This window comes from Heliangelus exortis, chromosome 1, assembly GCF_036169615.1.
Source record: "Heliangelus exortis chromosome 1, bHelExo1.hap1, whole genome shotgun sequence".
In the NCBI taxonomy this organism is placed as follows: Eukaryota; Metazoa; Chordata; class Aves; order Apodiformes; family Trochilidae; genus Heliangelus; species Heliangelus exortis.
In genome coordinates, this window is record NC_092422.1 from 51,577,278 (window position 1) to 51,604,587 (window position 27,310).

The 27,310-nt window shown below is 40.4% G+C and overlaps 2 protein-coding genes across 2 annotated transcripts in view; one reads left to right on the plus strand and one right to left on the minus strand.

Annotated features, from left to right (window-relative positions):
• Positions 1 to 859: 859 nt before the first annotated feature.
• The window catches only part of UBAC2 (UBA domain containing 2), a 94,081-nt gene continuing 67,630 nt past the window's right edge, over positions 860 to 27,310 (plus strand). Inside the window, exons 1-4 of the mRNA XM_071742470.1 lie at positions 860 to 1,030; positions 11,031 to 11,158; positions 15,473 to 15,592; positions 16,044 to 16,150. Of these exons, the coding sequence (XP_071598571.1) occupies positions 1,000 to 1,030; positions 11,031 to 11,158; positions 15,473 to 15,592; positions 16,044 to 16,150 (386 nt within the window). The 5' untranslated portion in view covers positions 860 to 999. The remainder of the gene's footprint in view (positions 1,031 to 11,030; positions 11,159 to 15,472; positions 15,593 to 16,043; positions 16,151 to 27,310) is intronic.
• GPR18 (G protein-coupled receptor 18) lies at positions 16,784 to 18,804 on the minus strand. The gene has a single exon (XM_071742474.1). The coding sequence runs from the start codon at positions 18,771 to 18,773 to the stop codon at positions 17,808 to 17,810; it is 966 nt and encodes a 321-aa protein (XP_071598575.1). The 5' UTR covers positions 18,774 to 18,804; the 3' UTR covers positions 16,784 to 17,807.

Here is a 27,310-nt window from a genome sequence, read left to right on the forward strand (position 1 = left end):
TCCCTTGTGGACTCCATAAATTAGGTCGAGCCTGGGGCGTCACAGTTTTCCAAATCGTGAGGAGTCAGGCTTCCCCAAGGCACCTACACATTTCAAATTTATATCATCTTCATAAAGACAGAAGTCTTTATTACTATATTCTAATTAGCATTATATTGAATATATGTAGACCGATGCGTTTTAACTCCACCTAGCTACACCCCAGCTTTAAAGCACCCTGCTCTGTGCCTCAGGGCCTGCCAGCACCCTCTGACTGGACCTGCCACCAGGAACCTCCCCCAGCCTTACCACGGTTTCATTAATCATACAATGGGTTGGGTTGGAAGGGACCTTAAAGATCAAAAAGTTCCAACCCCCCTGCATGGGCAGGGACACCTCCTGCCAGACCAGGCTGCTCAGAGCCCCATCCGACCTGCCCTTCCAGAGAGGGGGCAGCCACAACTTCCCTAAGCAACCTCTGTCTCAGTGTCTCACCACCCTCACATTACAGACTTTCTTCCTAATATCAAACCTAAATCCACCCTTTTCCAGTTTAAAGCCCTTTCCAGCCTTTAAACCCCTTGTCCTGTCACTCCGTGCCCTTACCACTAGTCTCTCCCCAGATCCTTTTAGGTCCCCTTCAGGTACCGGAAGGTCACTACAAAGTCTCCCCGGTGCCTTCTCCTCTTTAGGCTAAATATACAGAGAATATATCCGGACTATAGGGGATCGTATGGTATCCGTAGTGCCGTAGGGGGCCTGCGGGGCGGGGGAAAGGACTCACGGGGGCGCCGCCGGGCCCGGGCTCCCCCTCACCCCCCCTTTACTCCCGCCCAGCGGGCCCGGCAGAGGGCGCCGGCCGCTCGGCTGACGACGGCGGCGTTTGGCCCATCGCGGCCGCCTTAGCGGCGCTGCCCCCGGCCTGCAGTTGCTCCTCGGGGTCTGCCGGCCTCCGGGGGGGGGTTCCGCCAGCGGCGCCCGCCGCTGCTGGGCCGGACCGGGCCGGGTCGGGTCGGCGCCATGTTCACCAGTACCGGTTCCAACGGGCTCTGTGAGTACCCCAGCTCCGCCGCAACCCGGGAAGGACGGAGCCGGAGGAGGGCGGCAGCGGCGAGGGGTGTGTCGGCGTCTCCCCCGCGGCGGGTGGCCCGGCCCCCTCTGCCGGGCAACGGGACGGGGCCGCGCCGCCGGGGCGGGGGGTGACGCCGCGATGGAGCTGGGGGGGCGGCGGCGCCGTCACTGCTGAGAGTGCCGCAGGGGGTAGCGGGGCCGCTCCCGTCGCCGCCGCTCCCGCCGCCTCCCCTGAGGGGGCCGACGGCCTCGCCACCCCCGGTCCCCGCTGTCTCAGCCTGGCCTCGGCCTGACATTTAAACTCGGGTTTCTCCCGACACATGACCGAGGGCGCGGTACCGGCGCGGGGTGGGCGGTGGTCGCGGCGGTGCCTTCGGCAGCGCTAGGGTGGGGGGAGTGCGTGTGTCTCTTCGGTTCGGTGGGTTTTGCTGCCAGGCCCGGCCCGATATGAGGGGCTACGTCTGGGCGGAGAGGTCCTCGCCCGGCACGGTTCTCCCGGGGTCATCTCCCCAGCTTTTTGTGTGTTTAAATGTGTGTTTAGACGTCTATATATAGAAATATATCAGAGAGATGAGATGGACATCAGAGAAAGAACTCTTTTATTTTTATATGAAAGGAAGTTCTTGTCTAAACCGGCTTATTGGGAAGACCAGTTTAAGGGCAAAGACGTTTCCAGCTCTGTTCTAACTTTATTTTTACGTTCAGCATATGTCAATTATTTCGTATCCTGGAGCTATCTGAGTAGTCTTCAGAGGCTCTGAGGGTTGCTTCTGAGCTCGTTTCCAGGTCAAAGGATCTTTGCTGCGTGAAGAAACGGCAATGAAGGACTGAAGTGGCTGCTGCGGTGTGCACTTTGACACTACAGTCTAAAGAGCAGGCTGAGATACAACTTTGCTGACTAACTCGTGACTCGCAAAAAATCCAAATCAGAGTGTGAAAGCACCCTCTGCTTTGAAAGTGGGCAATAAATCCGGTGTTTAAGAAAGAAGGGGTATTAGTTGTACCTGTGTTCTGCTTGAGGCATCCAAATGAGGGGGGAAGTATTGTTGCAGATGGATCTAATAAGACTGTACTTGATTCACAGCTCCTGTGAATTTAATTCCTCCCCCTCTCTTCCTCCCCTGTAGCAGACGCTTTAGAAGAACAACATTTGGGTGACATGTCTTTGTGTATTATTCTATGAGAGTGAAGGTGCAGTGGAAAGTATCCTTGTTCGGCTGAATGGGTGGAAGGTGATAGTCAATATTTATTTTTTTTTTTCCCAGGTCAGTCCATCAGAAAGGTGAATGGAAAATTGTAGTCCTAAGAAATATATTTGTGCTAGGAGAAAAAGCTAGACAAAATTCCATTCTTCAGAAAGTAGCTGTTATACCTTTTTAAAAATATTAGCTTCTGGAAAAGTGGTACAGTGTACCCTCTTACTGAACTCACTCCTCGACCTAAAATAATTTTTCACAGTAAAACTCGGCTGCTATAGGTTCACTGACAAACTCTACTAGAGGAACACATTTAGGTGGCAATGTCGTGTGATCACCTAGTGCACAACTGTGGCAGTCTAAGATGTCCCTGTGCCCTCAGACTCAGTTCCTGCCTGCCTTTGCAGCAGAAGTGTCTGCTGCAGTAGCAGCAGTTGTGTGGGATTCTGTCACTGATGTGATGCAGAATCTGATGTTTTGGGCAGTTAATGAATCAGTGCCCGATGTTGCACCAGAGTCTGTGTGTGTGCCCATATTCTGTTCTGCCACTGGGTCATGGGAGCAGTAACCTCTGGCACAGAACCAATGACAAACAGATGTTGGGGCACAGTTATTGGATAAATGGACCTGTATAGGAGACCCTAGATAAAGTAAGCCAACTCCTGGTACAACAGCAATGAGTATGAGTGTGTCAGGTCAGACTGAAGTCTCCTATAGGCTGCTGTTCTGTCACTGACACACTTCTTAACATCTGTACTGTTTAAAGCCATATCACAATGCCATTTGGTAAAACTTAGTCATACTAAGTTCTTTTTAGCCACATGTATCAGGTAATTTTAAAAAGTGACCTTGTCAAATCTATTTCTAGTAGATTAAGGGCTTTAGCATTCTCAGACATAGGTATGGTGGTAAAAACATCAGAGGTTACTGTATTCCCCTTGCCTTGCTTTCATTCCTTTCTGTAGATTTTCCCTCTTTATCAGTGGAAAGCAAACAAGCAACAAATGATTCCCCAGCTCAACTACATTTTGGTAATGTGTTTCTTACTGGGCTGCTTATGGGAATTGTTTTAACAAGAGTGCCAGAGACACCCTTACCTCTAGTTTTCTAGAAGCAAGTCTGGGGTTGGCCTACTCTCATTTTTAAAAACATCTTTCTAATTTTGGAACTTCTTACCAGAAGCTAAATAATTATTCAAGTCATTTGAAATATTCTGGTTCTTGTAAATTCTTCTGGTTAGCTAATTCTTGGTATTGCATTTAATAATTTTCTGATACGAGAGTAACCAGTGGTTCATAGCAGCAGCAGCATTTGCAGCTGACTATAAACTCTTTGCTCCATCTGGTAATATTAGTCAAATGCAGGTTGACAGAACCATAAATGAGAATATTGTTGTCCCTGTTTTTTAATTCTTTGGGTTTTATTTCTTCTCCTAATTTTAGAATAAACCAAGATAAATGACAGTGAACTATGTCATATAATTTCAGGAGAATGTAGGAAACAAATAGAGATGAAATTGATATTCTGTGTTGTCACTGGACGTCTAAATGACAGAAATAATTAAAAAATCCTTGTGCTTTATTTGATGCAGCAAATAAATCAAACTGATATCAGTGTTCTATAAAGTCTGTCTCCTTTTAATTGATGCTGCATTAGTACCTTTCCCCCTTCTTGCATCCTGTCTTCTAGTTTTGTCTAGGCTGCCTCTCATCTCTTGATGTTATGATGAAAACAAATATCTTCTTTTAAACTCCTTGCATGATGAGGATGTTTTCAAGCTGCTTACTTGAGATGCATTTTAAACTGGTCTTTGGCCTTGCTCACATAGAATAGTTTAATTAGTATACTAATTACTGTACATTTTCTATCATACATCTCTTACTGTAGAAAATATGTGAAACTTTGATTGATACTAAAGGCAATTCTGTCTTTTCTTATATCCCAGAATGTTAACTGTATGTGGTCATGAAAAGATAGCTTCTGATTAAAATGAAAAGCCTGTGTGCTCATTAAAATTAAGTTATTGTTTAATATTGCAGACGTCTAATATGAAAAAATGCAGCAGAAGAGATGACTGAATTTTGGTAGACTGCTGCCACTTAGCAATATACTGATGTAGTGTTTCTAGGAAGCATGGGAGAAAGATATTGCTGCTTCCTGTTAGCACAGTTTTTAATAACGTTTATTTGGGAAAATCTCTATCTGAGATCTGTATTGAGTGAGTAATGAAAAACTTGCGTATTTTGATTTCATCAATAAAAGAATTTCAGCTACGTGTCTGTTTGGGTAGAGTACTGTGTGGCTCCATTTCCAGATTTCTAGAGCAAGATGCCTGTTAGGTTTGTTGAATCTGAATGCATTTTGGTTTTGTACTATAAGGCCCCCTGACATACCTGATTACTGACTTAAAAGAATAAGTCTAGCTCAGCTAAGCTTTTTTTGGAGTTCACTTATTTACTGTAGCTGGCCTGATTGTTATTGTTCTTGCTTCAGGGCAAGGTTGTTGAGTTCTTTATAGTCCTAAAAAAAAAAAAACTATCTAGATTTATCTATAGATAGACCCCTTGGCTGTTTTTGTTACATGGATCCTCTCTTGGTTGATGGTTAATTTTATTTCTGCTGGAATACCATGACTATGCTGAAGAAACAGTGTTTTCCAAGTTACTAGTTATTCTGTTGAAGTTAGACTTTCTTGTAAACAATGTTGATTAGCTGGGTCTGTGTCCTTGAGCTTGTCCTTTTGCTTTTTAAGATGTGTTATGAGTTTGAACACTGCTGTTGAGTTCTTACATCAAGTGTTTCTGTAGTATTTCTTATCCTAATTTAAGAGTTTCCCAGTATAAATCTTCTGTCCTACTGCTGTTCAGTACCCTTTAAAATCATATGCATGGGCAGAGAGGTTCTTGAGAAGTGATGTTACAAGAGACATACGTGGAAGCAAACCCCTCCAACAAACAAACAGTCCAACCCTGGGTGCACAACCCTGGGTGCACAAGAGGCAGTTCAGACAAGTAGGTCTTATGCTAGCAGTGAGATGCAGAATTCCTAACAGTCAATATCAGGTGCAGCAGATGATGGCACCGTTGGGAGCTGATAACACCTACTCAGTGCATTACACGTGATTTTGGATGAGGAGGTGTAAAAATAAATGTACCTGGTAAGTGTTACAACTATGAGATGCAAATGTCAGGAAAGGAGGAAGAATGCCACTTCAAAGGACAAAGACAGTTTGCCCTTGTTAAGGGAAACTGTGTAACCTGCAATATTGGTGGAGCTGGGATGCTCTGGGAAAAAAAAAGCTAATTACTCCAGATAGTAGGAAGCACAGCACAGACATACTCAAATGTCTTACCAGTGCTAACCCAGTTGAGTTAACTTCCAAAACAGCATTGCAGTGTGTTCAGGGAATGTGTTGCAGCACCTGGCTTTCAGGAGGGGCTTGAGAGTTGGGCTATGGTGCTGGACCCAGACTGATTTCTTGTGCTGCAGTCTGCCAGCAACTGGAGTCCCATGAAGGATACTGGTGGAACACTTCAATGGCTCTGCAAAGAGTAATGTGAGCACGTGAAGGCTGACACTGGGCTGACTGGTTTACTGTTGTGCTGCTTAGCTCTAGGTGCTGCTTGTTCTCCAGTGTGCCTCATCCCAGGAGTTGTGTACAGTGTACAGTGCACAACAGGCTCTCCATTTTAAGACACTGAGGCTATTCTAACATCTTCAACCTGTCAGACCAACACTAAACTTTTCTGCAGACATTGTAATATCTCCTGCCTATATTCTTAGTGCTGTGTGCAATACTGCACGTAATTGTAATAGGAAGGGCTATTTGAGCTAGTCTGTATTTAAGGAAAAATCTGAGTCCATGTTTTAAAGCCTGTCCACTTGCTACATCTGAAAAACTTTTGCTTAGCCTTTCACACATAAGGTGCTTCATGTAGGAGTAGGTAATAGGGTCCTTTGAACTCGTGGGGAAGCATTTTTTCTAATACAACATACACTTCTACCTCTCTGTGAACCATGTAGTGCAATTTGTTAAAGATCCCTCAGGCAAGAAGGGGATGCTGTGCTCCTCTGCTTGCATAACCTACAAGACTGTGTTGTGCACAGGCATCAGGAAAATCGTAAAGGGATGTAGGTTGATGCTGTGTGGTATGACTAAATTAAAAATGGAGTATGTATTTAATATATCAAACTTCTATGCATAACAATATTGCACAGTGCAGTGCTACAAGAGACAACAAATCAGCCTGCCACAGTACAACCTGGTTCAAAATATTAGCTTGATTTCTGGGGAGAGTTTAGCTGCATCAGTTCAATTAGCTGTGCATCAAAACCCCACAAAAACATGGCTATTGTGCTGCTGCTTCAGAGCTAGCTCATTTCAAGTTAGTGTGGGTATCTCCACGTGGTGTTGTGGTGTAGCCATACCTGGTATTTCTGACAGTGTGTAGTAATAGTAGTATGCTTATAAGCTCTGTGGTTGGGAGGAAGAAGAGGCTGCCCAATGAGGTGAGCGTTTTTGTTAACTTCAACCTGTTTCATTTTCTGGAAGTGCTTAAAAGTTAGTTTTCAGATTTGCTTATCTGACAGTGGATTCCATCAGCCGTCACAATAAAGGACAAGCAGGGTGTCCAAGTGTTCAGGAGGAGGTGTTGATGCCGCTGTTTGATGTGTAGCAGGCTTGTATCTGAAGGGAAAACAGTAGTCATGGAAAACATGACCATTCTGAAACGTCATTTCTGGTTGGTGAGCCTGCTGCAGGTTCTCGGACAGATCTTGGAATACAGTAATGTCTACATGGTATCTTAGTGCAGGACACCCAACCACCCACCAGTGTGTTTCAGATGTACTATGCACCAGCTACAGCTTAAAATACTTGCAGATCTTGTGTATCAGCATTAAAAAATGGTTTGTGCATATTTGTGCTTTTATAGTCAACTCCAGCAGTGAATTTATATGAAAGTGACATCTAGGTTTGGGAAGTCTGCAGGTGGTAGTGGGGAAAAAAGAGCCCTTACACAGCATGTTTGGTTTGCAGCCCTGGTGTAAGCTCAGTAGGGACCCCACAAAAACGTCCTGGGCTACTCTGAGTCTTTGCAGCCACTGCTCATCAGCTGGAGTCAGCAATGGGGTCCTCTCCCAAGTCAGCACTTGAGTGTTGGACCCAGAATAGCATTCCAAGGAGTGAAGAAGATGTTCCATGAAAAGATGTTCCTGCCTCTTACAACACGCTCATCTGGTGTCTCCCTTCACCTGTGACTAGTGAACAGCCAAGGAACAGGAAGTCATTTAAACTGTAGCTGTTGCTCCTAAAAAAACTTTTATATTCTTCTCAGTAGTGCAGTGGCAGCTTCTGAAGCTTCAAACAACCAGAACAGCTGTGCCATAAAACTTCCCCTCTGTTTGTGACAGATGGATACATCTATTCCTCAACTCTGTATTTTGAAAGTGTTATTGGCACTACCACTAAAAAAGTGGTAGATTGTGGAAGAAGAGGATTCATTGCCTTTGTAATGAGTGCAGGGGTGTAAAGTGGAGATTTAGAGGTGGTTTTGTTGTTCATGTTGCATTTTAGAATCAGCCTCTCATGGAGAAGTGGTAGCACTAAGGTTGGGTCATCTGCCTGTGAGGTTATGAGGGTAGTTGTGGGGAAAGCATCTCCATTGCATGAGGCAGAAGCAAAGATCAGTAGTAGAAGCTATTTTTTTTTTTTTTTTTTTTTGCTCTTCTTCATTGTCATGTTTTGCTGGTTATCACAAAATTACTCTGTTCACTTTGATGGAAGCTCAGTTTCTGTGTTGCAGCAACACTGTTATTACTGCCTATTGCATGAAAGAGTTGACACTTGAGTATTACTTAAGCACTGCAAATTTATTCCAAGGTCCTTGAAGACAGTATTTGATGTATTACCTTTTCAGAGTCAAAATGAGAGTTTATCCTTCCATTCTACTTTCTTCATGTGGTATAGAAGCACTGTGCTTTTCTCCTTGTGCAGAGGTGCTGCCTGTAGACAGTGGTATCCCAGTAGGTTGGTAGTAGCTCTGTCTATCCTGCACATGGTTGCAAATCCATTGGATTAGAATTTTGCTGTCTTTATTTTACCTTTATATTCTAAGTAAAGAATCTAACTTGGATGTCAAAATGCCCGACTATGCAGTACATGGTATTGTTAGTCATTTTTGGTCTTACTGGTTGAGATATAACATAGCAGTGTGGGCAGATTGCTCCTTCACTGGTGACCTCCCAGGAGTCCTTGATAAAGATTTGTATGTTGTTGAGTGGTAAAGCAAAGTACTGCTTGTACAGTGAAACACTTTGAAAAAACATTTTAGGAGATGTATTGTTTATCTGAAAAAGTTTCTCAAGTTAACTGGACTGACATTTTGAGAAGTTAGAGAGTAGAAGTTTGTATGACTCGTGTGAAGTTCCCTGTGGGTGACTGTCACATTAATGGGTTAGTTCCGTGGTTTTTCACTTGGTGACGTGCTTAAAATAAGTATTTTTGCTCTATAACAAGTTTTAAAGTGTCTAAGCTGAAAGCTAAAACGAGGCTCATAATAAAAATGTGTGTTCACACTTTTGGAGAAAACAAAGTTCTGTTGGTTGGGTATTTTTGAATACATTCAGATTAGGATTGAACTTGATAGAATAAAGTATTTCAAGTGTGTATTACCTGTAGGGTGAAAATGACCTAGTGATATGAAAATTACAGTAAAATATAAACATTAAACCTGCAAAGAAATATGTCGTCATGGTGGGGAATCTAGTGATTTGCATGTGACATTTTTTGTGGTGATGTGATCCCTATGTAAAAAATATTATTAATGAGTTCTTGCAAAAATTTATATAAATTCATGAAATACCGTAAGTGTATTTGATGGTAAAATAGTAATACTGAAGTACTCTTAAAAGCAAAAGAAGTTTGACTCTTCAACTTTTTTGAAGTGTCTAGTTAAAACAGAGGAATGAATGATTTTAAAAATGGACATGTAAGGACTATAGACCTTATTTTTGGAGAAGAAAAAAAAATCCAAAGAAAGATACTAAATTGAAAGATGGATAGTTTTCTTGCATAAAAAACCCCCAACAATTAACCAGGCTTTCTGGTGTGTCTCTCACAAAAAATCTTATCATAGAAGTATGGAGCTTATGGTTAGCAGCATAATGTTGACCTGTGTCAATCCCAGCCACTGCCTGATTTATATAAAAGGATAGTTCTTCAAGGAATTAATTGCTTAAGTGGAGTAAGGAAAGAGAGCCTGCAAATAATGAACTCAAGGGTATGGTTATGGACTGAAAAAAGAGTTTTAAGTGCAAGATTATATTAGGATACACGTAGGAGGAGATGTTTGCTTCACATGGTGAACACCAGAAGGTCGCAGACTTCCAGGTAGCATGAGCTGAGAGCAGTTAACAGTTTGCATGAAAGTTGTTCTTGATGTCATCAGTTAGTACTTTGATGAGGATCATGCTTAAATTATGTAGTAAGAACTTTTATTTTTTTATTTTTTTTTATTTTTTTTATGGCAGTGGGATTGTGCCATGATTAAAATCTTGGCTTTGGTGCACCTTACCAACTTCTTTTTCTAGCCATTCGCTCTTCAAGTTCTGCAGCAGATGTTGACAGAATCATTCATGGCAATCAGTTTATCTAGATAGGTACTAAATGTTCCCTTAATTACACTTTTTTCATGTAGTTTTGGTCTTGTGCTCCTGCTCTTTCATCCTCATTAGTACTTTTAAAGTAGTCTTATTGCTGCTTTTATTAGCTAAGAACAATGCCAACAGAGCTACAGATTTTGTAATACCCTGTGAAAAAGCAGTTGTCTGAGTATCAGTAGGTTTGGTGCTTTAACTGGGAAGTTTGTGAAAGAAGTAAATGTGATTAAAGCTGTGTGTTTGAAAGGGGAAAAGGCATAGAATAAATAGTATTTCAGAGTTTCTGTATTGGCTTGAATTGCTGGGCAAGAGTTTGTGTTTTATTGTGTGAACTAAATAAACAGCTTAGGATATATATATACATGTATATATATATACAGCTGGGTATACTTCTGCTGGATGTTCCACTTAACAGTTTTTAGTAAAGGAGTATTGCAGATATTCTCTGCTTGCTTACTTCTGAGTGTCCTTTCTGAAAGAATGACCACTAGGGGGAAAGAAGTTCTGTTTTTACATAAGTCCTCATTATATTAAATTCATTATTAATAATTTTAATGACTTTGATGGAAGGAAGATAATTGTCAGGTAAATGAACTTAGATATATTTCCTTGAATGGCAGATCCAAGTGTTGTAAACACAAAGGCAGTTCATTCTTGACATTTATTCAGGTGGTTCCTGCTTCACAGATTCTAGAATAAAAGCTAATTTTAATCTCTAATGCAAAGGAAGCAAAGGCATTTGTTTTGATGAGATTTGCATGTCTGTTTTGCTGACAGTAAAAGGTGAATGTTTTATTTCCTGAAACATGGTTAAGCCTTGGGAGAACTACGTAGGAGGGCATGACCTCCATAGGTGCAAAACACTTGGTTTTAATTATAGCCAAAGAAATAATTTCATGAAAGAACATTGAAAACAAAATGATTAATAATTAACTGTCTTTAATATCACTGAAGACTTCCTTTGGTTGGTGTAGTTTTCCTATCTATTTGCAAGTTGCTAAGAACTTGGGAGCTGTTGAGATAAAATGTCAAGTGCCACTGCAATTATGTTTTCATTTCACCTTTCAAATATGAAAGATTTTTCTCTAAAATGACTTTTTCTTTGTTTGGAATTTTGTCTTTAAGATAAAGCACCTTTGTCAAAGAGTCTGTTATTAGTCCCAAGTGCCATCTCAATTCTACTGACTCTGCTCTTCCAACATTACCAGAAGTTCTTTGCTTATAACCTACAAGCTATAAAAGAGGATTTTCAGGTAAGAGTTCATTTTGTGAGCCTGCTAATCTGTGCACTTTCCCCAGTCTGTTTCACCTCTGGTTCTTTCCCTTTGTTCACTGTTGCAGACCAGTTTATTCATAGCTTTTTTTTTTTTTATGTTACCCTAGTAGGCCACTTTTTGATATAAGTGAGAAAAAATGATCTGAAACTATCATCACAGCATTTCACTTCTTTCTTTTGTCTAGAAATGACTTGTATAATTTTTCTTCATGAGAGTGGCATCTGGAGCCCTGCTGTGTTACCTGTGTAATAAAAGAAGTATTTTGATGTGCACGTCAGTATCTTATTGTACTTAGTTTTTGAGCCTGAAGAGTGCTATTGTGATCAGCTACTCTTGATTATATAATTTATTTTAATAACAGAGGTGATAACTTACACTCTGCAACTTCTGCTTTAATTAGTTGTGAGAAACTGAAATTTAGATGTTAAAATAGAACTGTTGCATCTAATTTGAAGATTCCAAGTGGTGGGAGAATTTGTCATGCTCTTCACTAATCTGCTGCATTGTTTAATTATTTTGTTTAATTGTTTTACCTTACTAGACGTTCCCTACTTATTCCTACTTCAAACTAAGATACTTTATCTTTTAGTTATTGTATCTTGTTAGTTTTGTTCTACATTTGTGGGTTTGGGGTTTCTTTGCTTGTGTATTTGCTCTACAGTTTGTCTGCAGAAGAGTCATCTCTTCCCAGTTGTTTGATCTACTGAAAAACAGCAGTAGCTGTGTTTTATTCAAAGAAACCAGTTTTACTGTGTCTAGGCATAAACATTTGCAAGTATCTGTAGAAGCTATGATATTTCTATTCTAATGCTTTGCAGAATTGTTAGGTTTGGGTTTTTTTTCTTTCCTGAAATTGCTTTTTCATTTATTGTCATAACCTTTCGAGTAAGCTATATACTTGTATACCTTTGAGACCAGAGAGAGTAGATCATTTAACTCTAGTCTGATGCTAATATTCAAATGAGAACACTTGAGAAAATTTTTAGGAATGAATTTAATGGAATAGAATTTTTCCAGGGGCTGAACAGACATTTTGGATATTAACACTTGTTAAAGCTGGTGGAGAGCATAGGAAATAAAGTGTGCAGTCGAAGATGCAATTGTTTTGGAGAGCAAAATATGTACTGTCCAAAACTAAAAGGTCTTTATCTCCACAAAGGAGAGATTCTCAAGAGCACTGAAGAAATTGTGAATAAAATTAAGATCTTGTAAAGTGAAGAGCAATTAGACTTAGAAGTTTTACATATTCTATGTGAGGGCTGTTCAGTTAATGTGTGTCATGAAATGTTCAGCTGCAAGGTCAGAGCCTTGTGAATTTGGACTTCAGGAGGGGTGGTACTGAAGCTGCTCACTAGTTTTAGCACTGGGCTTTTTGACTTGGAACAAGTAGAATGATGAAGTCCCTCTTGTTTCTTCTCGGTAGTGTGTTAGCACCTGGACTTCCACAGAGGGGAGAGTTCCCAGCAGGTTGTGACTTAGGAAAGGGAGTTGTGAGAGTCAAAGCTGAGCTGGGAGATGAGGGAGATAGATGAAGGGAAGTAAGGAAGGTTTCTGTAAGTACATCTGCATCAATAGAAAGGGTTAAGGAGAGTGTAGTTGCAGTACTCATTGTGGCAGGAGAGGTGGGATACAAGGCTGAGGCATTTAGGCAGATTTATTTATTAGTTTCTACTAATATTTATTGCCTTCAGGCCTCCAAGGGCCCTAAGCCTCCTAGCAGAGTTACTGAGAGTCTCTGAGAGTGAAGAGTTATACAGTTAGGGATCACTTCACCCAACCATACACACAGAAAGGATCTTTTAATTAACAGAACAGGGCTGACAATGACCCACTTCTAGTGTATGTACATAAATAAGGAAGTGCACATGTGACAGCATTACATGGAACACTTCCATATGTCTTCTGGGAAATCAGTGCCTAAGTGCCTTTCTGAAGTGTTTGTACACAAGTGCATACTACATAGGGAACAAATCAGGGGAATTAAAGGTCATATGCCATTACAGGGCTACAGTCTCTTTGGGGTTCATGGAGATGTGGTGGGCTAGCACACATGATAGGGGCGCTGCAACAAGCAGATATAAGCTCTTTAAGAAGGGCAGGCAAGGAGAAGAATTGTTCTTTATGTGAAAGAGCATCAGAACTGCACAGAGCTTTGTCTTGGGTCAGGATTAGAGGGCAGAGCAGCACAGTCAGCTTTGATGGTGGTCATGTTTGCTAAAGGCTACCTGATCATGAAGAAGATGAGGGCCTTCTTCAGACACCTTGAAGAAGCCACTAAATTTCAGGCCCTGGCCTTCATGAAAAATTTTAACCATCCTCATATGTGCTGGGAGGGCAACAAGCAGTCCAAGAGGTTTCTAGAGTGCATTAATAGCAGGGAAGATGTTATTTCTGGACCTTATATACTTACAAACAAGGAAAAAATGGTTGGACATGTGAAGATCAGGGGTAGCCTTTGTTGCAGTGACCACAAGATGGTGAGGGAAGGCGAACTGCAGGGTAGCAACCCCGGACTTAAGGAGAGCAGACTTTAGCTTGTTCAGGGATCAGCTTGAAAGGCTCCTATGTAATATGCTTCCTGAAAAAAGAGTGTTCCAGCAGATCTGGTTGGTTTTCAAAGACCATGTCCTCCAAGCTGAAGTTAATATAAGGTGTCAGGAGGCCTGCATGGATGAAAAGTTGCTCCTGACTAAACTCAAACATAAGAATGGTATACACAAGAGGTGGAAGCAGATCAGGTGACCTGGAAGGAATATGAAGATTCTGTCTGGACATGAAGGAATGGATTAGGAAAGCCGAAGCCTGCCTGTAGTTGAATCTGAAAAAGGACATGAACAGCAACAAGAAGGGCTTCTACGAGGGTATCATCAAAAGGAAGAGTAAGGAAAGTGTGTTGCTGTATGGGAATGGGGACCTGGAAGCAGAAGACACAGAAAAGGCTGAGGTATCCAGTGCTTGCATTGTCTCACTTTTTTACTAGTTAGACTTGTTTTCAGCAGTCCTGGGCTACTGAAATTAGTATAAAAATTGGAGACAATGAAGGCTTAAACTCAGTGAAGGAGGATCAAGGTTGGGAACATTTAAACTAACTGGTCACACACAAGTCCATGAGACTTCATGGTATATACCCACAAGCTTTGAAGAAGTTGGCTCTGGTCATGGTGAGGCCACTCTGAAAGTTCATTGCAATTAAGGGGGGTTTCAGAAAAGGCAAGAAAAGGAGACTGGGGAACTACAGACCAGTCAGCAGCATCTTGATCTCTGTGAAGGTGATGAAATGAGTCCTTCTAGAAATAATTCTTATATATACAAAGAACAGTAAAGTGACTGAGAGTAGTCAGCACAGATTTATGAAATGTAAATCTTGACTAACCAGATAGCCTTCTATGATGAGGTAGATGACTGTCTTGGTGGGTGAGGGGAGTTTTTTTTCACTGTCTCCCACAACATCCTTAGACAAACTGATGTAGTACAGACAAGTGGGCAGTGAAGTGGATTGAAACCTGGCTGAACTGACAAGGGATAGCATTGGGATTGCAGGCTCAAAGTCCAGCTGGAGGCCAGTCATTAGTGGGGCACACATGTGCCCAGTTCTGGGACCCTCAGTACAAGAAAGGAACACGCTGCAGCATGTGACATAAAAGGAGAGAACTGGGTCTGCTCAGCCTCAAGAAGAGCAGGCAAAGAAGAGACACCTTGGTGTTCCCTGCAAGTACCTGATCAGAAGTTATGGAGAAGCTGGAGCCCAGCACTGCTTGGAAGTGTACTGAGGTAGTGCAAGAGGTAGTAGACACAAGATGGAACATGGATAATTCTGCCTAGATATAGGAATTTAATTTTGTTTCTTAAACCATGGAGATGGCCAAACACTGGCACAGGTTGCCCTGAGAGGTTACAGAATCTCTGTCCTTGAAGAAGTTCAATATAGTAGACTGGACTAGTTGCTATCTGGGGATCACTTAATTTTTTTTTTCCTGTAATTTTACAATTTACTGGTGTTGTGATTTCCGTTTTATTTGTAACTACCAACTAGGAGCATCCAACTAGAAGTTGTGGATTTGACTTCATTTCAATTCTAGATTAATTTTAACAGGTAGATCTTTTCCTTGAAAATGTTTTGTTTTAAACAGCCTTCTTGAACTCTACAACATTATACTGTCTTTATTTCCCTCCTTAAATTTACTGCATTACATTACCTGACTTGGGTATTACACTCATTCTGAACACAAATTTTGTAATAAATTTCCTTAAAGGAAGAGGGGATTAATATGTTAATCTTTAACCTTCTAGATTTGGAGACTTGTATGTGGAAGAACAATATGTCTTGATCTGAAAGATACATTCTGCAGCAGTCTACTAATTTACAACTTTAGAATATTTGAAAGAAGATATGGCAGCAGAAAATTTTCAGTAAGTTCCAGTTACTTATTTTCAGTCAGAAGGTTTTCCATGCTGTTTAGTATCATGTAGGTTTGGATTAATATTGCAGTTCTATTACTAACATTTTTGTATAGAAATATTTGTTAGCAGGTTTTTAAGAGAATTTGGAATTTGGTTTTCATAAATCTAATTTTAAATTGATAATGTCTTTCAATCGTTGGATTATTCTAATTAAAGTTTGCAACTATGTGAGTCAAAGTCATCAATTTTGTCATCAATTTTGGTGACAAATTAACTCTTCATTCTTCAGTGTTTAAACATGTAGATCTGACATTATGTTGTGCTCAAGATTTTGTTTGTCTTAATTGAACTACTGTAGAGAGGTTTTTTGTTGTAATTTTTTTTCCTTTTATTTAAAGACACACTGACAGTTTATTTTTTAACTATTAAATTCGTTATAATTAATTTTTTTTCTTTCCAGTCCTTTTTATTGGGTGCTTGGATACTCTCAGCTTTGTTTGATCTTCTCCTTGTAGAAATCACTCAGTATATATTTGGCATCACCATCAACAGCTTACCTTCTGGTTTGTAAGTAGATGTCATTTCAAAAGAACTTTCTTCATATAATCCTCCGACTAGAATTAATCATCTTTTGAACTAGTGTGAAGGTTATCACAACTATTGTATTTTGAAACATTCATTTTCTAGTTATGATATATGGTTAATTAATTTATACTTTATCAATATAATGATTACTTCACATCTTTTAGTCCCTTTTCCTCTGTCAGCATGGTTGAAACATGGTTTGCAGTGCACAAATTATTGCCATATTTAGGTTTGTTCAATTCAGTAAACACAGAAACTGAAATCAGGTTGGAGCTGTTTTCTCTCTTAAATCACAAAGACAGGACAATTGTAGTTCATATCTTCATTTTCACTTTTAAATACATATGCATCTGTATGCTTTTCATACTGTTTTTTCATGTGCTTTTATTTAAAAAATGGGGTACTGGAGCACGTTACTCCATTTACTGCTTGCATTTGAAGCTCTTGAAGCTTTAAGGTATTCAGTGGTTTGTTTTCACATAACTTATCCTTTAGATTTCTGCACTTAATAAGAGATGTACATGTTACAGTAGAACCATGGAGCTTGCAGAGCCTTTGTGGTTATGCTTCTAACAAGTGAGCTCAGCCTCATGAAGAAACAAGTGAGCTCAGCCTCATGAAGACTTACAGGTCTTGCTTGTCTTGCTGCCTCTGAGGAATAGACTTCCAAGTTTATTACTTCTACTTCTACAAGTTTACTACTACTCCTGAATTAGTAATAGAAGTTCTTAGAGCAAGATTTTTAATATTGACCACCATATTATGCTTCTGAGTGAGGCTCTTGAAAGTAGCTGAAGGCTGACTGAATAAGGAAGAAAAACCATTTCTTTGGTGTTATATTTATTTTTTGTAGTGTGTGAATATTCAAAAGGAGTTAAAAGTTTGAGTAGCACTGCAGCTCTTCATAATTTTTGCTACCTCGAAGTTTGTGGCTGGAACCTAGGCTGCTCGTGTGTTTGGACAAATTCAGTATTTTAATCTGTGTAAAACAATATGTTGTGCAAGAGCAGAGTGTAGTAAACGTGCACATCACATCCACAGGGAACTAATGAACAGTTTGACTGTTATACCCTTTGATGCTATTTTTGTCAACGACAACAGAATGCTGTCAGCTATCAAGAAATCCACATCAGAGAAATTTTTAGGTGGATGAAACGTAAATATTACCTACAAATGCTTTCTCTTTAGCTCATGCTAATATATTGATCCTGAGAGAATGAAGGTAATTTTAGAATATAGGGATTTTTGGAATTTAGGGGTATACAGTAGTTTCAGGAGCATTTAGCAGTGCAAACATGAAAGATTAATATATACATTGCATCATAGTTCTTCAGTGTTGTCTACTTTATTATACTGATAGTCACTTTTTCATGTGTAGCAATACTCAAAATCTTTTGAGATGACAAAAGCATTGAAACTTTTGACACTGATTCTAGATTTTAGTTCATTTAAGATTTACAAAAGCTGTTGAGCAAGTATAAAGGGGTGCAGTTATTCTGCTTTTCTCGTATTTACAGTGCAACAAATGTATCTGATACTTCTGGCTATGCAACATTCCTCAGTGTAGTACTAATGCCAGAATGTAGTAAAAAAATCACTGGTTTACACTGCAGAAGTTTCCTGACATAGTTTTCTCTTTTTATATCATTTCACTGTTCATATTACTGAGTGACCTTACACTTCCAGTTCGAAAGCTTTTCCTGCGCACGCTTCGAAGGTAGTTGCGATAGAGGATTACACTGATGACTCTTGCCTGAAATTGTTTAGAAACAATATAGTAGAGTATAACATCCAAGCATGTACTCAGATTCATGAGAAAGGTGGTGAAGGCTGCCCAGGGACTGTAAGTTGTATTTCCATCCTGCAACATCAGGAAGGCGAAGCAAGTATGGAAGGGTACAAAGCAGATGAGTACTTGAGCAATCAGAGTGACTATAATTCTTATAGACCTCTCCTTGGCCTTAGGCTTCAGTTTGGAAGTTTTGCCATGGATAAAGTTGTAAATAATGACGAGGTAGCACCCCATCATGATAAACAAGGGAATCAAAAAGAAAAAAATCAAGCGAGAAAAGTTCAACGTATTTACTTCTTTTAAATGGATGATATCAAGCATTTTCATGCACGTGGTGAAATTCAGGGCTTTGTCTGGATCAGATTGTAAAAACAGCAATGGGGAGGTTGTTGCAAGGGTCATTATCCAGATTCCAGTGCAAGCCAGCACAGCTTTTTTTGTATTTTTTAGTTCTTTGACATGTTTGGGCTGGACAATAGCCATAAATCTGTCTGCGCTTATAAAAGTGAGCAACCAGAGAGCAATGGCTGGATAAAATATAGTGAAAGCACTGATAATCCGACAGAATGTATCTCCAAAAGGCCACATTTCTTTCCCATAGTAGATTATCCGGAAAGGCAGGGAAAAGATAAAAATTATGTCAAGTAATGCCACATTCATCATATATACTGTTATAGTTGTTCTCTTCTTGGTAGTGCAGCAGAAAACCCATAGTGCAGTGGCATTCACCAACAATCCCACTGTCAATACAAAGCTGTAGAAGACCAGTGATGCAATTCTGTATTCTTCAGGGTGGTGATTTTCAGGCATCATATTTTTATTGAATTTAGCAACAGTTGTTGCGCTCCATAAGTACCCTAAAAAATAAAATATGAAAAGTTCTTGTTAGTAAAGTAAAAATGTTTTTAAAAAAGAAACAAGATTCTTGTAGGACGGGGTTAAGTGATGAGACTGTATTACTTAGCTGTGAAAATGTGGCAGCTTTGTTGTTTTTTATTCACTACATGAGTGTGCCCTGAAGGAAATACCTGTACTGCCAGACTTGTGATAAATAGTATTTATAAGCTAGTTTAAATTAAACAATTTTAGTTACTTAAAACATTTCTTACATAGGGAATCAAAAAGTCAAGATTGAGCAACTACTTTGAGTGTGCTTCAGTCACTAATAGCTAAATTGAAACAGGTGTAATTGGGGTAAGAGAGTTATTTTGGTAGATGAAAAGCTGGGTGTGAGCTGACAATGTGACCTCCCAGCCCAGAGGGCCAACTCTATCCTGGATCAAAAGAAGTGTGGCCAGCAGGTTGAGGGAGGTGATTCTGCCCCTCTACTCTGCTCTTGTGAGACCCCACCTGAAGTGCTCTGTCCAGTTCTGGAGTCCCCAATACAAGAAGGACAGGAAGCTCTTGGACCAAGTCCAGAGGAGGACACAAAAATGATCAGAGGGCTGGAACAGCTCTTCTGTGAAGACAGGCTGAGAGAGTTGGGGTTGTTCAGCCTGGAGAAGAGAAGGCTTTGGAGAGACCTTATAGCAGCACTTCAGTACCTAAAGGCTTGTAAGAAAAACGGGGACATGGATTTTAATAGGGTCTGTTGCAGTAGAACAAGGGTTAATATTTTTAAACTAAAAGAGGGTGTATATATAGTAGATATAAGAAAGAAACCTTTTACAATGAGGGTGGTGAAACCATTTGAGTTTTTGAAATCTAGCACAGGTTGCCCAGAGAGGTGACAGAAGCCCCATCCCTGGAAACACTCAAGGTCAGGTTGGATGGACTCTGAGCAACCTAATCTAGTTGAGGATGTCCCTGCTCACTGCATGGGGTTGGACTATATGACTTTTCAGGGTTCCTTCTAACCCAAACTGTTCTATGATTTTCTGATGAAAATATTTCTTCAGGTTTTCCCAGTTGAAAAATTAATGATTAAAACAAATTATGGAAAGAAATAAGGGAGGGTGGCATGTAGTGACATTTGGATATGCAAAGTCAAGCGCTGACTTTGCATTTTAACTGTGTAGGAGCTACTTAGCTCCCAGAGGAATGGGTGAATGCTGTTGTTCATAAAAGACACTAAAAAGCTGTCTCAATACGTAACTTGTTTTGCAGTATTTAATCTCAGAGCATCAGAAACATCTACCTGGCATATCATAGAATCACAGAATCATAGAACTGGCCGGGTTGGAAGGGACCTCAGAGATCATCAAGTCCAACCCTTGATCCACTACCACTGCAGTTACCAGCCCATGGCACTGAGTGCCACATCCAGTCTCTTTTTAAATATCTCCAGGGATGGAGAATCCACCACTTCCTGGGCAGCCCATTCCAATGCTTGATCACCCTCTCAGTAAAGAAATTCTTTCTAATGTCCAACCTAAATGAATGTCCAACCTATGAATGAGATTGATAGCTTGGTAGACTTCCTATTTAAAAAATAAAGGGAGCAGTGCAGTTTTGCACTAGGACCCATGTGAACAGTATTTTCTGGGGGGGGAAGTTGCCAGCTGGTAGCCAGCTGCTCCAGACCATGGTTGTATTGTTTCTCTCAACTTGTTGGTAATAGGAGCTAGACATTTGAAATGTCATTATGCAGACTCAGGTGATGCAAGTGGAAAGAGATTATCCTTTGGTTTCCTCTGGAGCCATTTGCAGATGGCAGATCTTGCCTGACACTTGCAGTAGTGCTTTGGTCAAAGGCACCCCCTCACTTTCCTGGCTGGTGCTGTGGTCACAGTTTCATGACTTTTCATGGGCAATTTCCTCTTGTTTAGCCTTTCACACAGCCCTGGGGAAGGTTTGTGAAGAGGAGGAGAAGGAAAAAGTTTGTTGTTTGTCTGATCATCTTACTTGTGCCAGACAGCAAAGTAACATACAGTCTCAGACACCAGGAGTGGTTTTGGGAGCAGAAGAATGCATGGTTTCTGTGTTTTATCTCTAAAAAGGGAGAAAGTATTAAAAATAAAGCTTATTCTTATGGCTTGTCTGCTCTATGCTTTCTGCTTTCGCTGTCATGTTACCAGGTACTTTTTTTTAGTGGTGTGGGAGTACATGGTGGATTGAACCAGTGTTAATCTAGCATTCTGCCTCAGTGCTGGCAAATGTCAGCTGCATTTGAGAAGAGTATCTATGGAGTAACTAACTGGAGTATGACCTATTAAATCCTTCTTCAGGTTATTTTCAAAGTGTAGAAATACAAAGTTTGGGCTTCTGATTTTCTTACAATCAAAACATATTTTTTTAGCTGTACAAAACAAAAAGGTATGTTTTCTGATCAAATGAGGTTGTTAGAGCATGTAACAGAATTTATGTTTTTATGGAAAAAAATATAATGCTGACAAAAAAGGTCTGGAGGGCATCTTTATGAATTATTCTAAACTACTTAATTGTGAGAAGAACACTAAAAGTAAATAAACCAGAGTGATAGCAGACCTTAATGTAAATGGCATATGCTTGAGAGAAGGTTTTTGTAGTAGATGCTTGTAGCAGAGTTGAAATATTACTGTCCCACTTTCATTACTGTTATATAAAATTGTCCAAATACTTCTTAACACCACCACCCCTAATTTTTTTCCTAAATTTAAGTTTTTTCCCTAAGTTTAAGTTTTAAGAATCTAAAATTTAATATTTATTTAGGTAAGAAACAACGAAGTTTTAATAACATGTAGTTGGGTATCTGCATTTATACACAAACTGATATTTAATCTGTATTGTCTGCATGGAGTTCAGGTTGGTATCTCCCAGGTTAGCCCAAGTAGATCTTTGGGTGACTCTGGGTGGATGATTTTGCCCTACTTGCTTATTCCTAGTATCTTGAAAGTGTGATGAAAAACTTAAATTTCTTTTCATTAGTTCTAGAATAAATGGCTGTGTTCAGCTGCTGGAGAAAGAAGCCCATCTTAGCAGCACAGGTAAACACCCAAGTTACTTTGTTAGTGTAGCATAATGGATTGTTACTTACCTTTCCAGCACTATGAAGTTTCTTCAGAGGTGCTTCTTTCATAGCTCCAAATCTGTAGAAGGTTTAGACTTCCTCTTTGCTCAGTTTCACTTAGCTGAAATACCTCCTCTCAGGAAACGATGACGCAGTCTATCGAGTTCTGAGCTTTTGTTGGTCATACTTAGCTGTATCTTGCTAATATTTCATATACATGTGATGTCTGTGAACTTGTATTTCTAGTACCTGTGAACATGCAGACTTTTATAGTATTTCCAGTGTGGTCAAACTGGTCTGTTGTACTAGGTATCTTTTTAAAATACATTTTAAAATGTTTGTGGTATAATGAAAGTGTGGTTTTGGTTGATGTTTGCATGCAAAACTATCTGCAATAATATGTATCTTAGGTATGCAGAAGTTTCTAATAAGCACAATGTAAATGCATTTCAATAGAGTGCTGTCTGTTTTTTTGTGGTGATTTATTTTATATTACTTTGGATAGTAGTCAGTCTGAAAGTGACAGAAACTCCTCATTTGAAATGAGAAGTTTGATGGACTTGAATACATGGCTTAATTTAAACTTACCATATTTTACTAAAGTAACAGCAATGCTTCTATATTTTATTTGCAGTCTAAAATAGTAGCATGTCTATTTAAGAGTTTTGCACAAAAATACTGCATGAAGGGAAGTTTTACTTTTAGTCTTTATTAAAATGGAGTAATATCTCTGAACTGCGTCACTGCAACAGACATCTTTGGTGGGATGGGTGTATTCACAAAGGCTGATAGGTAAAAAAGATTAATTTGCTACATCTTCAAATTGTCAACTCAAAAAAAGATCCAACCTTTGAAAGAGCTGTTGAGGGAAGATCATTCCAAAATCTCTGTAGAGCACTTGCTAACTCCAGGTCTCCCAGTGTCAGTCTTCGGGACACTATGGAGCGTTTGTTACCTCTTTTGGCCTCAATTCCACTCCCTACTCCCCACGACCTAAGTGAAGCAAAGAGAGGTATGTGCTGAGGAAGGGGACAATGTTTCAGTCAAGAATTTGCCAGGATGTGAACATGGTACCAGAAGCAAGAAAGGCCTGCAGTTTTGCTATACCTAGGATCAGCTTTGTTTCTGGTGATGTCTTTCTTCACTGACTGTAAAGTTACGTAGGTAGGTGATCCTCACTTAGTGCTAAAGATAACTTATGTGCAAAATACCCTCTCTGCTAGAGTCTTATCATTCATCTCTGTTCAACTGGGTTCGTGGTAGTCTGTAGGTTTTTGTGTAAGTCAGTGTGATGGGTTAAGTCGTCACAGGGAGAGACCTGGGTATAGTTTTCAGTATTTATCTTTAAATACTTGGTCTTTCCTGTTTAGGTGAAATAACACAATACTTAATTTTTGTGATCATTCCGAAGTCCTCTTAAATGCAGTGAGCTGCAAATCCTACCCAGACCATCCTATAGACATATTATTGTATTAAACAGTGCTTAGTATTTAGGATTAATGAAAATCTTTAATGGACTAACTGATGTTGAAAATTCGTCAGTGGCTTTATCATTAGTAAAACAACTCTGGGACGTGCTCCAGTATGAGGATGAATCACTCCTAATGTTCTTGAATTTTGTGAAAATCATTGAAATTCAGTGACATATATGTTTTTAAAAGGTTTAAAAAGAGTGTGTGGCTCCTAGAAGAGAGTAGGTAGGCTTTTGAACTCTTCTAAGGAAGAGTACTTTATTTTTGGAAAATCAATAGACAGGAGTCCAGAGGTCCCTTCCAATCTGAATTGAGCATTGAATTTACAGAAGCAAGCGAATGGTAGACAGTGCTCCCCTTAGCTGAAGAGGGAGTACAGAAGAAATTCTGGATTTGGGTGGAAGCCAGGCACAGGCTGAGGATAGGATTGGAAACACTCCATGCAGTGAACTGCCTCTTGGCTTGTCTTCTTCAGGGAGGTCAAAAGGGTGAGGTTTTATTGCTGTCTCTTTTTATCTGAAGAGGGTGGCTGAGGTCTTGACCTGCAGGGGAGGTCATGCCTTGTGAGGGCAGCTGGAATCAAGTCACATTTCTAATTTAGCAGTTTACACAGGGGGGATAATGGCAGCCCAGTTGAGTGTCCAGACACGTTATCCACCCAGCTGGTTTGCCATAAAATATACCTGTCAGTCTGTATTCTGCTTTCACTCAGGCTTTTCACAGTCTGCCTGCTGGAGCAGAGGCAGCCAAACCACTCTGTTGCTGACAGGTGGGAAAGGCTTCCCCCTGAGCCTGCAGGGGCAGCTGTGTCTGGTGGTGGTGTGCTGAAAAGACATGTTTGCACTATCAGCAAGGATGTGCTAATTCTTGTCTGGGTGCTCAGCCTGGCTGCAGCTGCAGGGTGGTAAACTTTCAGACTTGAGCAGCACCCCAGTGAAAAGCTGCACTAACTGTGGTTTGCAAAAGGCTGTGCTGCATTCCCCTGGTGCTTTGGTTTCTGTTGTAGGAAGCACCTGTCTCTATTTTTGGGTTTTTTCTTCTGTAATGTTTTATCAGCTTGAGAGGAGTGTCTTGCATTGGTTTCCCTCAGATGGGTGAGTACTTTGACCTCTGCAGCTTTTACTGAAATAAAAGTCTTTGTTTTGCTATTCTGAAGTTCAGGGAGTAAAGATCATTTTAGTTGCATTATGTTGTGTTAAAGCTGTTTTTAAGTAGTTAAAGCTAAGCTAATGTACTTCAGGTCTGAGGTTAAGGCAGGGTGCACATGGTCTGTCGTGGTGCCTTCAGTAACTGGTGAGAAGCCTTACAAGAAATGAACTCAATACCTTGCAACAACGTTGGAAGTGCAGCACTGAAGGGATTGTCTTCATGCTGTTGCTTTTGCAGGAGTATGCTGCATCTTTCTGTTTCAGTGGTTTAGTCATGGTACAGAAAAGCATGTTTTGCCTGTCCACTTACAGTGTAATGTAACATTTGTCCAGCTGATGAGGAGAAGTTCTGCACACAGAGGGGTAGAAGCATCACTGTCTGCTTCACTTAGGTAAGGAGCAGGCTTGAGCTTCTGTTCACCTTGTCCTTCCAAACTTCTCATCATTTGAACCTATGGACAAGAAAGAACTGAAGCTTCTTGCACAGTTCAGTGAAGCAGCAGTGAATGTGTGTCAGTCTGTTAATTTACCAGCTTGCTGTTCTGGGTGAGTTCACATGCAGTTTTGGGTTGCTATTCTCAACCTTGATGAAACTGTGCTTCTTTTTTTTTATTCCCATATCGTGTTGTACATCTGTGAAGGCTTAAGAATAGACTATTGGTTAAAAGTTGCCATGGCCCTGAATGAACCTTATTGCAATTGTTTCCAGTTTTACCATATGTTTGCTACTCAGAAGCTGCATCATGGCATAGCTGTCCTTCTCCCACTCCTCAATCTGTGAGTATAAATGCTGTGTGCAGCAGAGCTGGAGAAATGGGAAATAGAGCAGCTCAGGAGGACTGCAGCCTAGTTAACTATACCTGACATGTCCTAATTACTGTCACATTTTGCTTTCTTTTTGATGTTTTGCTAGAATATGGTATGGTTTGAGAAATGAGTTCCTGATTTTTTCCTTTAAAATAATTATAATGAAGTTCACAGTCCATGTTTCATCTGGTAATGTTTTTTTCCCATCTCCTTTGCTTGTACAGCCAGGACACACCCTATGTCACTAAATACCCTAAAAATACACGGTACATCTGGCCTGGAGTTCATCTGTTTAGCAGTGTCAGCTGCTTAAAAGAAGCAATACTTCAAAAATTAATGAAAACTGTATCTCTGAGTAGGGTAGTGTACTATAAACAGTGATTTGTTACAAAGCAGCAATCTCAGAATGTGTGTAGTCTAATATTTGCTAAGGGCAAATACCAGTACAGCTCCATGCTTGTTGTTGAACCTGCACTGCCTTTGGCATATTTCTTATAATGGGTCTTGTGTTTTGCTTTCCACCTGTGTTCTGTTGGGAAGCAGCACTTTTTTTTTTTCCTAACAGCACAAATTTCTCATTACTAATATTTCACAGTTGTTTAAAACCTGCATAAATAGTCAGCTAGTATCTAGGAGATAGTATCAGTATCAGTATCTAGAACTTTTTCAAATACTCTTTCCTTACTAATTATGTGGTATGTGATATTTTTACTATTAACCTGCTTTTAAAAGTCTCAGGTGTGTAGGAGTACTGTTCTGAAACTCGATATGCCTCCGGGGATAATGTTTCAAGAAAAATGTCTTTATTTGGAGCTGCTTAAAGTCAGATTCCTTTAATGAAGTCTAGTGCAGAAGTAGGAAAAATCCTTTTGACTTCTCCAGAGTTTGGGAGCTTGGACAACCTCTGCTCAGTTACTAGCTTGAGTATATGTAATCAGAAATCAAATAATTAAAAACTGCTACCTACACTTCATTATGCCGTGGAAACTTTTAAGCAAGAGGACCTGAAGTGAGGGTGAGCTGTGCAAGTATTTGAATTAGAATAAGCTCTGCCCTTTAAATTCAAGGGCACCTTGCTGAGTGTCACATTCCTGCATGTAGTGCCCAGCCAGCCCTGGCAGGTAGTTTGCTTTGATGCTGTGACAGTCTTCTAATGTCCTGCCCATGCCACCTGTCTCTGGCACAGCTTAACCAGCACAGCCATGTGTTGGTGTTGTGAAGCTTGGTGTGATGCTGTGGAGTTGAGCTGGCACGAGAGAGAACATTCAGGGTGCTAAAGAGGGGGGGCAACACAGCTCAGTTCCTGCCATGTAGGAATAGATGTGGTTAATTAGGATCTCTGCAGGGCAGGGCTGCTGGGTGTGCAGGCTCAGCACTGTCCTTGGAGGGAAGTGGAGAAGTGGGGTGTGAGTATGTGTGCTCACTGCACCTGAATGCTGAGATGAGGACAGCTGATGCTGGGAGCTGGCAAAGGAAGACAGCAGAGCTGGCAGAGCAGATGATTTCAGAGAAGACACTCTCTCTGCAGGTCTCAGGTGGGTTCTGTCAGAGGACTTGATACTTTCTGACCAACTATTCAACTGCAAACATATATATATGCAAACAAATATATATATATATTCAGCTGCAAATAAATATGTGTATATCTGACACACACACATGCACTTTAAAGGGAAGGGGCTGAAAATCCTGAGCTTTATCATGACCAGAAGCCTAGTAGAATAAGGCAAGGCATAGGTTTGAAGTCCAATAATTTAATCAGCAATCTTCCTTATGTAGACACTTTGTTGGTAAAGGTGGCTATAAGAGTGGGTGGGCCAGCAAAGCTGAACTAGGACTTGTGTACCTTATATTCTCTACCACTTTCATCCTTTGTCTCCAAAGCATACTGGCCGTCAGTGCATTTTTATTTTCGTCCTAGTACAGCTGAGATTGGATATTAGAAAGAATTTTTTCACGGAAAGGGTGATCAGACATTGGAACGGGCTGCCTGGG

Excerpts from the sequence above, each read along its gene's own strand:
- GPR18 (XM_071742474.1), bottom strand. The coding sequence starts at position 18,773 with ATGATGCCTGAAAATCACCACCCTGAAGAATACAGAATTGCATCACTG.